The following is a 13,267-nucleotide window of genomic DNA, read 5'->3' on the forward strand; positions in this document are numbered from 1 at the left end:
CAGGCAGCAGCTCGGACACAAGGACTTGAGAGGAGCCCCAGAGCCATTGGAGGGGAATTAAAGGAATGATGCCCCGGGCCCAGTGCTGCTCATGCTGTGCTCTCTTCTTGATCTTTGCCTTCCAGAATGGGGAAGGTTGACAGGTTGACCAGGTAGACTGGAAGAGAGAGCAAGAAGGGGCTGGCAGAGGAGGACAATCCCACAGCCGATACCCTGGCAGGAAGACCTTGGCTGTTTCAGTGAAGTCACCCCACCACTCCCCACCCCACGCCAGACCTGGGCCCAAGATGGCAAAAGCTGGGGGAGGGGAGCCCTGGGTCTCCTTAGAGAAAACCTCCCACTCTAAATAGGATCAAGCTGACACCAAAGGCTGCTATTGTGCCCTTGACATCTATTTTTTCTATGCCTGTGATATAAAGTTTATTTAAAGATAAAAGAGCCAGTTTAAAGAAAAATGCCTTTAAACAAAACACTGGCTCGGAAAAGAAACTGATGTTTGTCTGATGCAAAGTAGTAACCAGACCAGAGCAAGGCCGGTCACTAGCTCGTGATTGAGCAGGCTCTTCTGAGAGGCCGGGACCCATTTCCATCTTGTTGACAAACACATGTTGAAGACAGGAAATTACCCTCCTCAGTGCCTATTTTATCTCTGTTTAATTGCTGTCTGATAATAAATTACAACACAGAGTCCATTAATTAAGCTAACAATGTCGAACACGCCTAGTTACAGGAGCTTTGATTCAGTTTGCCCACAGCACGTTATGAGGTGGTTTAAAAGCATGTCAGGACACATGACTGGTGGGGAAACACTTAGAGCCTAGGGCGAGTGGGTTTGGGAAGAATAGGAGGAAAGCTTGATGAGCGAGGGGAGAGGCAGCCTGGCAGGTGGAGAGCAAGCAGTACCAAGGCTGCACTCTAATTCAGGACATGTGGTAGAACAGAAAAAAAAAAAAAGATTAGATTTGCTTTCACAAAATCAGCTAATGGAAAACCACCATGGCCCATGCGCACAGGTGTTCCTCCCAGAATTGGGAGGATTAAGGACGAGCCTGATTTGGTTTGCTGTCCCATCATCAACTAAGTGGCAGGAGCATCCATTTGGAAAAGTTCGTGAATGCAGGAGGGGTGGGTAAAAGATGAATTCTAGGTATTTTCTGCACTGGGCTATGAAGGCCAAAGCTCCTAGCAGGAGAGGAGAACTCGGTGACCAGTTCCTGTCTGGGCAGGGAGTAAGCAGGAAATTATCTTGAATTCAGTGGACTGGATTTGAATTTAAAGTGCCTGGGTTCTGGTCAGCTTTGCTCACAGGCATCTTCACGCCTCAGTTTCTCCACGCTGCCTGCTTGTCTCCTAGAGTGACCACAAGGAGCAAAGGACTCAGGATTCAACTGCCTGGAATTACTTTCAGAGGACCAGTCACACAATGAAGGGAGTGGGGTCTGGATTATGAGAACTACCTGCGGTGACAGCAGAGGAAATACGGCTCGTCTCTTTCCAGATGCCAGCTTAACAGGAGAGCACAAGCGTCCAGAGCTGAGCAAACCCATGAGCCACGAATGCACATGAGAGGATGTGTGTACGCCTGATGTACGTGAACTTGCAGGTGAACGTGTGTGTTCAGAGAACATAAGAGAGATGAAGGGAGCTCACAGGGCATTGTGTCCACGGTCTTCCTTTCACAGACGAACAAAAGGAGAATATGAGTCTGGCTTAGAACCAACCACCTCGTGTGCCTCTGAAATTGAATATGTCTTCCCAGTTTGTGGTGTGCCTTTTATTACTCCTGGTTAACATAAAAGTGTTTTACATTTTCACGCATGTCAAGTCTACTGATGTCTTTGGATCTGTTTTCTCCCAGTGCCAGAGGACCTGCTAAGCTCTCCCGGTGCACACGTCCATGCACACACCCATGCACACGCACAGCACGGGCTAACACAGAGCTGTCAAAGGAAATTCATTTACCAAGTTCTACTCTTACTGTGTTCGTCCATTGTTTTGCCCTCTTTGGTTATCTTTGCTGTCTCCTGAGAGACCAGAAGACTCGTGTGTTCTTTAAAATGTTACTGCCAGCACATCACTCCCTCCCAGTCAAGGCTCAGCACTGTACCAGTGCTTGCAGACTGGGCCATACTCACCACCAAACTGATGACAGTGGCTAAGACTCCACACTCCCAGTGCAGGGGGCCTGGGTTCGATCCCTGGTCAGGGAACTAGGTCCCACATACCACAGCTACAGATCCTGTGTGTGGCAAATAAGACCCAGTGCAACCGAATAGGTAAATAAACATGAAAGAAAAGCTTACGATGGCCTTTCGGAACAGACACACCAATCAGGTTCTCACGAGAGGAGCGGCTAACTCTTTCTTTGATGTAAGCAGGCTTGCTTTGTTACCAGTAAACATACGTACATGTGACATCTATTTGCCTATTAGCAAATGCTACCAAAATGTAAGCACAGTTTCCTTTCCGTAGGAGAGTGCCCCTTTATCCTCTTAATATCTGTGCTGATGCAGCCACCTGTGAATCTTCTCCCTTGTTCCTGTAGAGAAACCACCAGAAAGCCCCTCACCTGCTCAGAACAGTCAATAGCTACCAAAGGAGAAGACAAAAGAAGTTTCCAGAAGTCCTACGAATCCCTAGTAGGTGCAGTGAACTTAACTCCCTTCCTGGTCAGAGACAGGGCTCCTACCTGGGGTCCCCAGCCGTGGCACGGGTATAGTATTGCCGTGTGGTTCTCCATTGGCCCCTGGTCCAAGCAGACGTCTTTTGCCTTGTTGTTGCGAAGCTGCGGGAACAGGCCAAACAGGACCCGTCAGATCTCATCTGGTGAAGCGACTGCTCCCCACCCACCACTCCACCTCAACTTGGTTCTGACTTCTTAATGCAGACGCCATGAGACCTCCCCTCCACACCCCCACCCCCAAGAAAGGGCCAAAGCTTGAATCTTAGAGGAGATCATTTAGCAAGAAAGACAGTCCTCCAGTGGGTGGTGTGGGCACTGACCCTCTGCCTGTGACCGCGTACCCCACCAAGCACATAATCCCTCATTCTCAGCATATGTGACATGTTAGCAAACATTATGGTGGTAATTTTGCAATACGTAAAGGTATCAAATTAACAAGTTGTACCATTTAAAGTGAAGTCGCTCAGTCGTGTCCGACTCTTTGCGACTTCATGAACTGTAGCCTACCAGGCTCCTCCATCTATGGGATTTTCCAGGCAAGAGTACTGGAGTGAGTTGTCATTTCCCTCTCCAGGGATCTTCCTGACCCAGGGATTGAAACCGGGTCTCCTGCATTGCAGGCAGACACTTTACCATCTGAACCAGACTTCCCTGTAGCTCAAACGGTAAAGAGTCTGCTTCCCTTGTGGCTTCCTTTGTGTCTCACCTGGTAAAGAATCCGCCTGCAATACCGGAGACCTGGGTTCGATCCCTGGGTTGGGATGATCCCCTGGAGAACGGACAGGCTACCCACTCCAGTATTCTGGCCGGCAGAATTCCATGGACAGAGAAGCCTGGGGGGCTACAGTTCGTGGGGTCGCACAGAGTCGGACTGGACTAAGCGACTAACACACACAGGGCCCAAGGGCTGTGAAAACGCAAGTCTCCCATTGGCTAGTTCATCTTGCACCTCCCGCCAGGTTCACTCAAGATGGCAACCTGGGGTGACCTGAGGTGGTTGCGACTGTTACTGTGGAGATTATACCACTTAAACTTATACAATATTAGCTTCCCTGGTGGTTCAGACAGTAAAGAATCTGCCCGCAGTGGGGAGACCCGAGTTGAATCCCTGGATGGGGAAGATCCCCTGGAGAAGGGAATGGCAACCCACTTCAGTATTCTTGCCTGGAGAATCCCATGGACAGAGGAGCCTGGTGGGCTACAGTTCATGGGGTCACAAAGGGTAAGGACACGACTGAGCGATTAACACTTCAAATGGCACCCCACTCCAGTACTCTTGCCTGGAAAATCCCATGGGCGGAGGAGCCTGGTAGGCTGCAGTCCATGGGGTCGCTAAGAGTCCGACACGACTGAGCGGCTTCCCTTTCACTTTTCACTTTCATGCATTGGAGAAGGCAATGGCAACCCACTCCAGTGTTCTTGCCTGGCGAATCCCAGAGACAGGGGAGCCTGGTGAGCTGCCGTCTATGGGGTCGCACAGAGTCGGACACGACTGAAGCGACTTAGCAGCAGCATGTCAATTATAGGTCAATAAAGCTGGAGAGAGAGAAAGAAAAAGAACACCAGCTTGGGGAAAAAAAATCAGTAGAGGAACATTTTTTTGTAGCCTACTGGTTTCAAGCCACAGGAAAGGCAGCTTCTGATAGCTGAATATCATCCCTTTTCTCCTGGAACCAATTCCTTGTCTTAAATACTTGTGTTTGAAATACCTAGGATGGATTCTCTTTTTCTTTCTTTTTGAAGAGAAGCATTCTTTTCAACCTAAGATTCCAAAAGTCCATAAAGAGGGGTATAGAGAGAAGCGTTGAATCAGACATTCCAAAGATGGTCCAAAGCAAGCAATCTTTAAAGAATGACAAAGCTAGCTTAGGAGACCACAGCTTAGCACCACAGCTTTAGTTCCTTTATATTAACTGATGCTTTAAGAAATGCGTGTTGCCAGTGCTTTCAGTGGTGCAAAGATTAATTATATGGAAAAACACAGACAACTTCTGAGTAAAAAAGTAATTCAGAAGAGTTAGATTTTTGAAAGTGATGAAATTTTAGCAATACTTTTACCCAGGCATTTTGCTTGTATTCTTCTCTTTCTTGTATATAGAAGAGCAATATGGTAGAAATGTCTAATGAAGTCTAACAATGTTTTAAAAAAAAGTAAAAATTAGAGGTGATAAAATTAATTAAAAAATATTGTTTGGAGGACTGACAAAAGATATCCTATTTTTATAAATTTATACTAAATGGTAAGTTGGGAGGCTTCATGTTTGGCAATTATTTCCCTTTTTGAGAATTATTGGTTTATTTCCCCATTGAGATCTCAAGTGGTTTTATTATAGATTTGTAAGAGCTCTTTACATATGAAGAATATTAATGTTTTATGGCATATGTGTTCCATATAATGATATCACAATGCTAGTCTTTTGAATTTTTTCCTGATGTTTATGCAAACAAATCTATGGTGCAGTAACCTAATAAATGTTTCCTGAATCTGGTAAGGGGTTGGTATTGTGCTAAATTTAACAATCAAAGACTGAAAAAACCAAAAGAGTACCTGCTCTGAAGGATGGGCTGAAGAGAGAGACAGACGCAGGAAGAGGTAGTACAATAAGCGAATGATGCCAGGGCAGTGAAGAGATGCCCTCACCCCATCTGAGGCTTCAGAGACTAAGGGGAGGCGACTCCTGAGCTAAATGTTAAAAAGGATTAAGTGAAAGAGATGCTAATGATGTTTTATTTTTCACTCAGGGATGTCTACATGGATTTTTACTTTATATTATTATGCTGCACATGTTGGGTTTATGTATATTTATGTGTGTTGTATTTCATATAAATAATGCTTAAAGAAAAAAAAAAAGATGAGCAAAAGTGAACTAGGGAGCAGAGGTTTTTCCAGATGAGCCAAGCACAGAATTTTGAGCAAGAGTTGGTGGCTTAATGTTTCTGTATACATCGAAGTGCTTGTGCATTGGGAAGGCAATATCTTACACATGTGAGTCAGGACATAACATATTTGCATATCTTTCTTTTTACTTTTTTTTTCTTTTTATTGAAGTATGTTGTTCAGTCTCTAAGTTGTGTCCAACTCTTTGCAACCCCATGAATTGCAGCACACCGGACTCCCCTGTCTTTTATTATCTCCCAGAGTTTGCTCGAACTCATGTCTACTGAGTCAGTGATGCCATCCAACCACCTCATCCTCTGTCGCCCCCTTCTCCTCTTGCCCTCAGTGTTTCCCAGCATCAAGGTCTTTTCTCATGAGCTGGCTCTTCGCATCAGGTGGCTAAAGTATTGGAGCTTCAGCTTTTACTGAAATATGCATGCATGCTCAGTTACTTCAGTCATTTCGGATTCTTTGGGACCCCATGGATTGTAGCCCATCAGGCTCCTCTGCCCATGGGATTCTCCAGGCAAGAATACTAGGGTGGTTTGCCATTTCCTTCTCCAGGGAATCTTCCCGAACTATGGATCGAACCATGTCTCTTAAGTCTCCTGCATTGGCAGGCAGGTTCTTTACCACTAGCGCCAACTGGGAAGCCTTACTGAAGCATAAATTAAAATGCCATTTTAGAGTCCATATTTCCAATGCAGGGGCACTGGTGCCTTCCCTGGTAGGGGAACTAAAATCCCACATGCCATGGGGCACTGCCAAAAGAGGTTTAAAAAACCCTTTAAATTAGAATTTTTTTAAAAAAATAGAAGTTACCAAAATGTGACTAAGAACAGGATATATACAGTTTACAGGACTAGAAAGCTTTTTAAAAAGCCTCCAAACAGAGTTAAAACCTGAAGAAGGAGACTGGAGCATTAAAACCAGAAATATTCAGTGGCCTACAAAAAAACACTCACACAGAATCGCACATGAAAAACAAAAGGCAGCAAGTATGGCAAAACCAATACAATACTGTAAAGTAAAAAAAAAAAAGTAAATAAAATAAAATCTGAAAAAAAGAAAATACACACAGAGTAGGTGGTCAGGCAGGGTGTAGTGAAAAGAACCCACAGGAGTGTTAAATCAGAGTTGTCTAAATAATGCTAGCTTTTGTTACCAGGCTGAATTTGACTCAGTTTGATTTCTTCCACTTAATACTGTCGTCCATCTGAAATATACTTCAGTAAATGGTGGGCTCAGCAAGCACAGAAGGCATCACAGAGGCCAGTGCCCTGACATGTTAACACTGATCATAGCTGGGAATTGGGATTTGAAATAAGTTTTGTTTTTATCTTTATATTTTCTGTATACTGTATGTACTGAATTTATGTCCGATGCAGGATACAGGATGCTTGGGGCTGGTGCATGGGGATGACCCAGAGAGATGTTATGGGGAGGGAGGTGGGCGGGGAGTTCATGTTTGAGAATGCATGTACACCCGTGGTGGATTCATGTCAATGTATGGCAAAACCAATACAGTATTGTAAAGTAAAATAAAGTAAAAATAAAAATTTAAAATAAAAAAAAGATAGGAAAATTTGCAAAAACAAAAGCTTTCCCTCCTCCAAAAAAATCAGATTATGATCTCTATGTTACCTCTAAAGCCATTCCAACCATCAGCTCCAGAGATGTCACTTACACTCTGCTTCATGTGAAATTGCGCAGGGCACAGCCTGTGGAACGCTGCCCTAGCCTCCTAGGATTTTATCATTTTTATTGTTCTTCTTTTCATAACTATTTTTCTTCTAATCATAACATTATCATATAAACATTAGTGATAATTGAGAAAACGTGAGAAAACACCACATTAAAAACTGCCTGTCCCCTGTGTAGAAGTTTCCCCTCCCATACTCCTGTCTTACTTTTTTGTTGCTGTTTAGTCCCTTAAGTCATGTCCAAGTCTTTTGTGACCCCATGGACTGCAGCCCACCAGGCTCCTTTGTTCATGGGATTTCCTAGGCAAGAATACTGGAATGGGTTGCCATTTTGTTCTCTGGAGGATCTTCCCGGGCCAGGGATTGAACCCATGTCTTCTGCATTGCAGGTGGATTCTTTACTACTAATCTAAAATAGTGGCTAGTCTAATTTCATAACCCTGACTTTTTTCTCTTAAGGCTTATACTATCAATATTTTTCTTGCATCAAACTTCTGTATAGATCTTCTGAAATGCTGCAAAATACTGCAAACTACAATTTAACTAACCTTCAAGTTAAATTCAAATTTTCAATCGAGGAAACAAAAATCCCTGAGATGAACAATGTTACTTGCAAATCTGTGTCCTCATTTCAGATTATTTGCTTGGGATAAGAATGGAGAGGAAGTATGACTATCATTAAGCCTTTTAATACATGTGGTTCAAATTGCTTTTTAAAAAGCTTGTTTCAATTTGCACTCTCATTAGAGGATCTGTGGTTTTCATATTATCAAGACCTGGCTGGCAAAGCACCAACAGATATTCCAAAAATGAATCTTTGTTCTTTTAGTGTAAGACAAAAAGCTGCTGCTGCTGCTAAATCGCTTCAGTCGTGTCCGACTCTGTGAGACCCCATAGACGGCAGCCCACCAGACTTCCCCATCCCTGGGATTCTCCAGGCAAGAGCACTGGAGTGGGTTGCCATTTCCTTCTCCAGTGCATGAAAGTGAAAAGTGAAAATGAAGTCGCTCAGTCGTGTCTGACTCCTAGAGACCCCACAGACTGCAGCCTACCAGGTTCCTCTGTCCATGGGATTTGCCAGGCAAGAGTATTGGTGTGGGTTGCCATTGCTTTCTCTGAAGACAAAAAGCTACCTCAGTGTATTTTATGTTATTTTTTACCCCGGTGTATTTTAAATTTTTTTAAAATTTCTTTGATTATGAAATAAATATAAAAATTTCACCCACTTGTATTTTCTCTTGTACTTTGTCTCTTTTTCTTTGGGGATGTTTTCTCATTTAAATAAAAAATTTCATTTAAAATCTATTTGTGGAGTTCATTATACATTAATGATATTATCCATTCATCTATCGTATTTATGATATACAGATTTCCACCTTGGCATATTATTTCTCCATTCAGTTGATATATAGGTTATTTTAATATTTATGAGCCCATATCAAATGTCATTTTCCTTTGCATTCTCTTCCATAGCTTTCACTCTTAGAAAGCCCTTCCCCTTTAACAGTTCAGATTCATATCTATTTCTGGATGGTTCCATTATGGCTTCTTTTCTTTCATTCAATGCTTACAGTCCATCTGAAATATACTTTGGGATTTGCTTTAAGAATCTAAATTGTTCTCTTTTCCAAAGAGCTGGGTGATTTACCCAATTGTCTTATGAATAATCCTTTCACTGCCCACTGTTTTTCCATGTGATCTTTATGTTTGATCTTTGAAAACCAAAAACAAAAAGAAACATGTTTTTATTTTAAGGAAGACAAAGCAGTGTGCGCCTGTTAATAGCTAGCAGGATGTACCAGGTACTGTTCTAAGAAGTCTGTATATGGCGTCTTGTTTTTCATCTTCCCAACAACCCCAACCCAACAACCAGTAGGTACTTTCACACCCTCATTTTACAGATGAGGGGACAGACGCTAAAAGGAGCCACTTGGGCTTGAATCCAGCAGGCTGGCTCTAGAATCTTCGTGCGTCCCCAGCCACTACACTTGTGGGTGTGCATGCTCAGTTGCTCAAACTTATCCATCTCTTTACGACTCCATGGACTGTAGCTGACCAGGCTCCTCTGTCCGTGGGATTTTCCAGGAAAGAATACTGGAGTGGGTAGCCATTTCCTCCTCTAGGGGAGCTTCCCGACCCAGGGATCAAACCCACGTCTCTCGCAGCTCCTGGAATGGCAGGTGAACTCTTGACCACTGAGCCACCTGGGAAGCCCCATAAGAAGCAAGCTCCACATCCAGATTCCAGCTTGGAAGGAACACTTTGCCTGCACTTTGATGATTTAACCTGGGGCTGACTTAATTCCTCCGAAAGGTTTCTCCCATAAAATAGAAAAATGCACAACTGTAGAAAAAGGAAATGCTCTAAGCCCATGAGGGTTTTCCCAGCCTCAGGACTTCCAGGGAGACCTGGGCAGAAACCCAGCTGCAGAGCTAGTGGGGCATCTCTGTTGGGTCCGGAGCACCCGGCTCCCTGAGCTCTGACCAGAGTCTGTGTCACCAACCCCTCATCCAAAAACACAGGGATACAGGGCAGATGCCCCGGGCTTACATACATGCACGTTGTCAGCAGTGGTGCTTACCATATTTTTTTAAAAAAGAGAAACAACACAAATGTCTATGTTTTCAAGCAAAACACAGCCATACACAAAAGGTACCATCTTATACAGCCGTTGATAAGGTTGCATAAAAAGGCTTAACCGCACAGGAAAATATTGTATCGTTAGTAACATTTCAAATTATGAGGCATTGTGGACAGCCTGATTTTAGTTTAAAATATATACATATATATATTTTATACCATCTTATACAGCCATTAATAATGTTGTAGAAAAGTGCTTAAGGACACAGGAAAATATTCTCTATTATTAGTAACATTTCAAATTATAAGGCATTGTGGACAGTCTGATATTAGTTTAAAATATATATATTTTATACCATCTTATACAGCCATTAATAATGTTGCAGAAAAGTGCTTAAGGACATAGGAAAATATTCTCTATTCAAATTATAAGGCATTGTGGACAGTCTGGTTTTAGTTTAAAAAAAATCATATATATATATATATATATATATATATATATACACACACACACACACACACACCAATACAAACAGATGTGTATATAAAAAGTATATGTATAAACCTGGCAGGCTACAGTCCATGGGGTCGCAAAGAGTTGGACACATGTGCGCGTGCACACACACACACACACATAAAAATAAATATTTTTAGGAAAAAGAAATATATACACACATGTAACAAATCAGACCATACATCCAAGTGTACACATTATCTTTGGGATTAGAATGCTTAAGTCTAATCCTGGCTTCGTGATTTATAAGCTATGAGACTTTAGATAATTTAATGTCTCTAAGTCTCAGTGTTCTTATCAATAAGATGGAAATAACACTGCTACCTGATAAAGTGAGGATGACTGAACTCAAATGTGAAAGACACTTAGAACAGTAGGGCACATTTTAAGTGTGTACTGCTATTGTTGCTGTTTTCAAAATGCAGATTTATGCATCTGTACTATGAAAAAGGTCAATCTGTTTAATGTTCAGAAAACTGACATTGTCTCAGCATAGAAAATCTGAGAGGAGCATTTGTATCCTTTCTTTGGTGTACACAGCAGTGGGCCCTGGACAGACAGGTCTAGTCTCTGCCTCTCTTTACACCCAACTTGCCACTCAGCGTCTCAGCATGGGCCCCAGGGTACCCCACAATGCCCTAGACACAATTTATGGCCCACCCCACACCGCAGGCCGAGTGATGGCCCACGTCCCCATCATGACATTTATTACGTGTGTCTCACCAACAGTTGGCAGGGCTTCCCTGGGGGCTCAGTGGTAAAGAATCTGCCGGCACTGCAGGAGACAAAGAGATGAGGGTTCGATCCCTGGGCTGGGAAGATCCCCTGAAGCAGGAAATGGCAACCCACTCCAATATTTTTGCCTGGGGGATTCCATGGACAGAGGATCCTGGAGGGCTACAGTCCAGGGGGGATCGCAAACAGTCGGAAGTGACTGAGCACGCACGCACAATTCACAACTCATTCTTACCAGCTGGTGAGAGCCTTGCTGTGAAGGCTGGCACCTCTAAAAAAACTAATCACTGAATGACTGAGTGAATGACTTCGTCGTTCACCCCCCAGCCAAGTGATCCACAGCCCCTTGCACAGCCATCCAAGTCAGAGCAAGTGTGGTTTTCATTACCTCCCCGTAGGCAACGGTGTTATTGTATCTTCGCATTTCTGGGTAGACGTGGTCCAGATACCACTGGAAATTCTTACACTTTAAACTTTTCCTTAAGGCTCTTCTTTCGGAGACATCGCCAATGTCAATTCCTGGATTCTGAAAGTAAGCAAAGGGTTTAGTGATTGGGAAGCTCTGGCCAGAGCAGAAGACGGGCAGCGTCACCTTCAGGGAAACCATCAGAGAGAAATCCGAAGCCCAAAGGTGATCCTTTAGCCCTGAGCTAGCCAGTACTGTCCCCCCGGGCACAGTATGCAGCCCCCAAGCCAGCCTTCTTCATCACCATGAAAGGAATCCCACAACACACGGATACTGACAACCTGCTTTCCCGGCTCCATCTCTGCCATTTCTTCAGTGACTCTCAGCCCCAATTATTACAGGAATTATTTGATTAAGACAAGAAAAGAAATGCCTATAACCACCTCCTGCCTTTCTTCGTTGTACGTGGGTGATTCCCCTTCCCCCTTTTGCAGGCTCTTTGTGAAGTTCATTATATGCAGATGTGAAAATAATTTTCCATTGCAAAGCTTGTAATGATGTTCTAATGAATAATTCACTCTGCTTTTACAGAAATGAACCTGTAATGGGCTGCTGTGTGCTGACAGGGGAAAATAAAGTAGCTGAAATACGACTCCAGAGTCAGCCACAAGACGGCTCTGGCCCGGTCGAGACAGGATACCCTCTTCACTATGATGGCAGCCAAGCAGCATTTTCGAGCAAGAGGAGAAGAGTTTAAATGATTTCATTAAGATTTCTTCTTTGGCAGTCAAACAGGGATTTTTAAAAGAAAAGTCCCTTTAAATGTCAAACTTATTAACATTCAAAGGCAAACCTGGGCAGTGATATTTTAACTCTTTATTTTAATACACTTAGCAAGATTAATGAGGATGGTCATTTGTGAAAAGCCAGGTAGGGAACACTGGCATTAGGGACCTGAGGTGGTTTGTAACGATGGAGAAAGCATTGGGAGACCAGCCTTGAGTTCTTCTGACCCAGTCACCTGCCCATCCTAGGTCACTGCTCTCATCGCAAACAAGAAAAATAACAACACTTGTTCCACTGATGGCACTGGGCTGTGGGCAGAGCGGAACGAAGACACCATTTCACATCCCTGCCCTGTCAGGTGTTGGGTGTAGGACCTTAAGCAAGTCAATTTAACTTACCAGAGTTTCAGTTTACCCATCTGTAAAATGGACATAATAGGTTCACATCAAACTAGCAGTTATTGAACACAGGATTTGTTATACTCTGTTTTAAGTCTCATTTTTATCTTCCCAGGAGCCCTATGAGATGAAGGTTAACAATCTCGACTCTACAGATGAGGACATCAGGGCAGGTAGTTCCTTTGTCATGAGGTTGGGTTATGAGAGGTAAATGAGATATTGCAAACAAGAACCTTAGCGAGTGCCTGGGACAGTATAAAGGGCTCAGCAAAGGTTGCTATTTTATACAATAATGTGGAATATCACTTCTAGTTTAACAGCTAGAAAGTGCTATGTGGCCGGAAGGGGTTTTTCAGTGCTTTAGAACATTATTTTAATAATTGTAACAACAGTGATAAACAATTCTTCACTTTTATCCTGTCTATACACGAATCTAGACATATTTGACTGCGCTTCTGTTGTCTGGGGTTCCAGCCTCCTGAAACACAGGGGCTGCCATTTCTCAGTGGGAACAATTCCAGGGCTGGGACACCTACAGGAGCTCCAGCTGAACAGATAAACCTGACTATGGCTGAGAGTACAGG

The 13,267-nt window shown here is 43.4% G+C and overlaps 1 protein-coding gene across 1 annotated transcript in view; it reads right to left on the reverse strand.

Moving 5' to 3' along the window:
• Window positions 1-13,267, reverse strand: part of GALNT17 (polypeptide N-acetylgalactosaminyltransferase 17) — a 427,725-nt gene that overhangs the window by 13,022 nt on the left and 401,436 nt on the right. Inside the window, exons 8-9 of the mRNA XM_027961707.3 lie at window positions 11,482-11,619; window positions 2,690-2,785 (exon numbers count right to left, since the gene is read on the reverse strand). Of these exons, the coding sequence (XP_027817508.1) occupies window positions 2,690-2,785; window positions 11,482-11,619 (234 nt within the window). The remainder of the gene's footprint in view (window positions 1-2,689; window positions 2,786-11,481; window positions 11,620-13,267) is intronic.

The sequence above is a fragment of the Ovis aries genome, chromosome 24 (genome assembly GCF_016772045.2).
Source record: "Ovis aries strain OAR_USU_Benz2616 breed Rambouillet chromosome 24, ARS-UI_Ramb_v3.0, whole genome shotgun sequence".
Taxonomy (NCBI): Eukaryota; Metazoa; Chordata; class Mammalia; order Artiodactyla; family Bovidae; genus Ovis; species Ovis aries.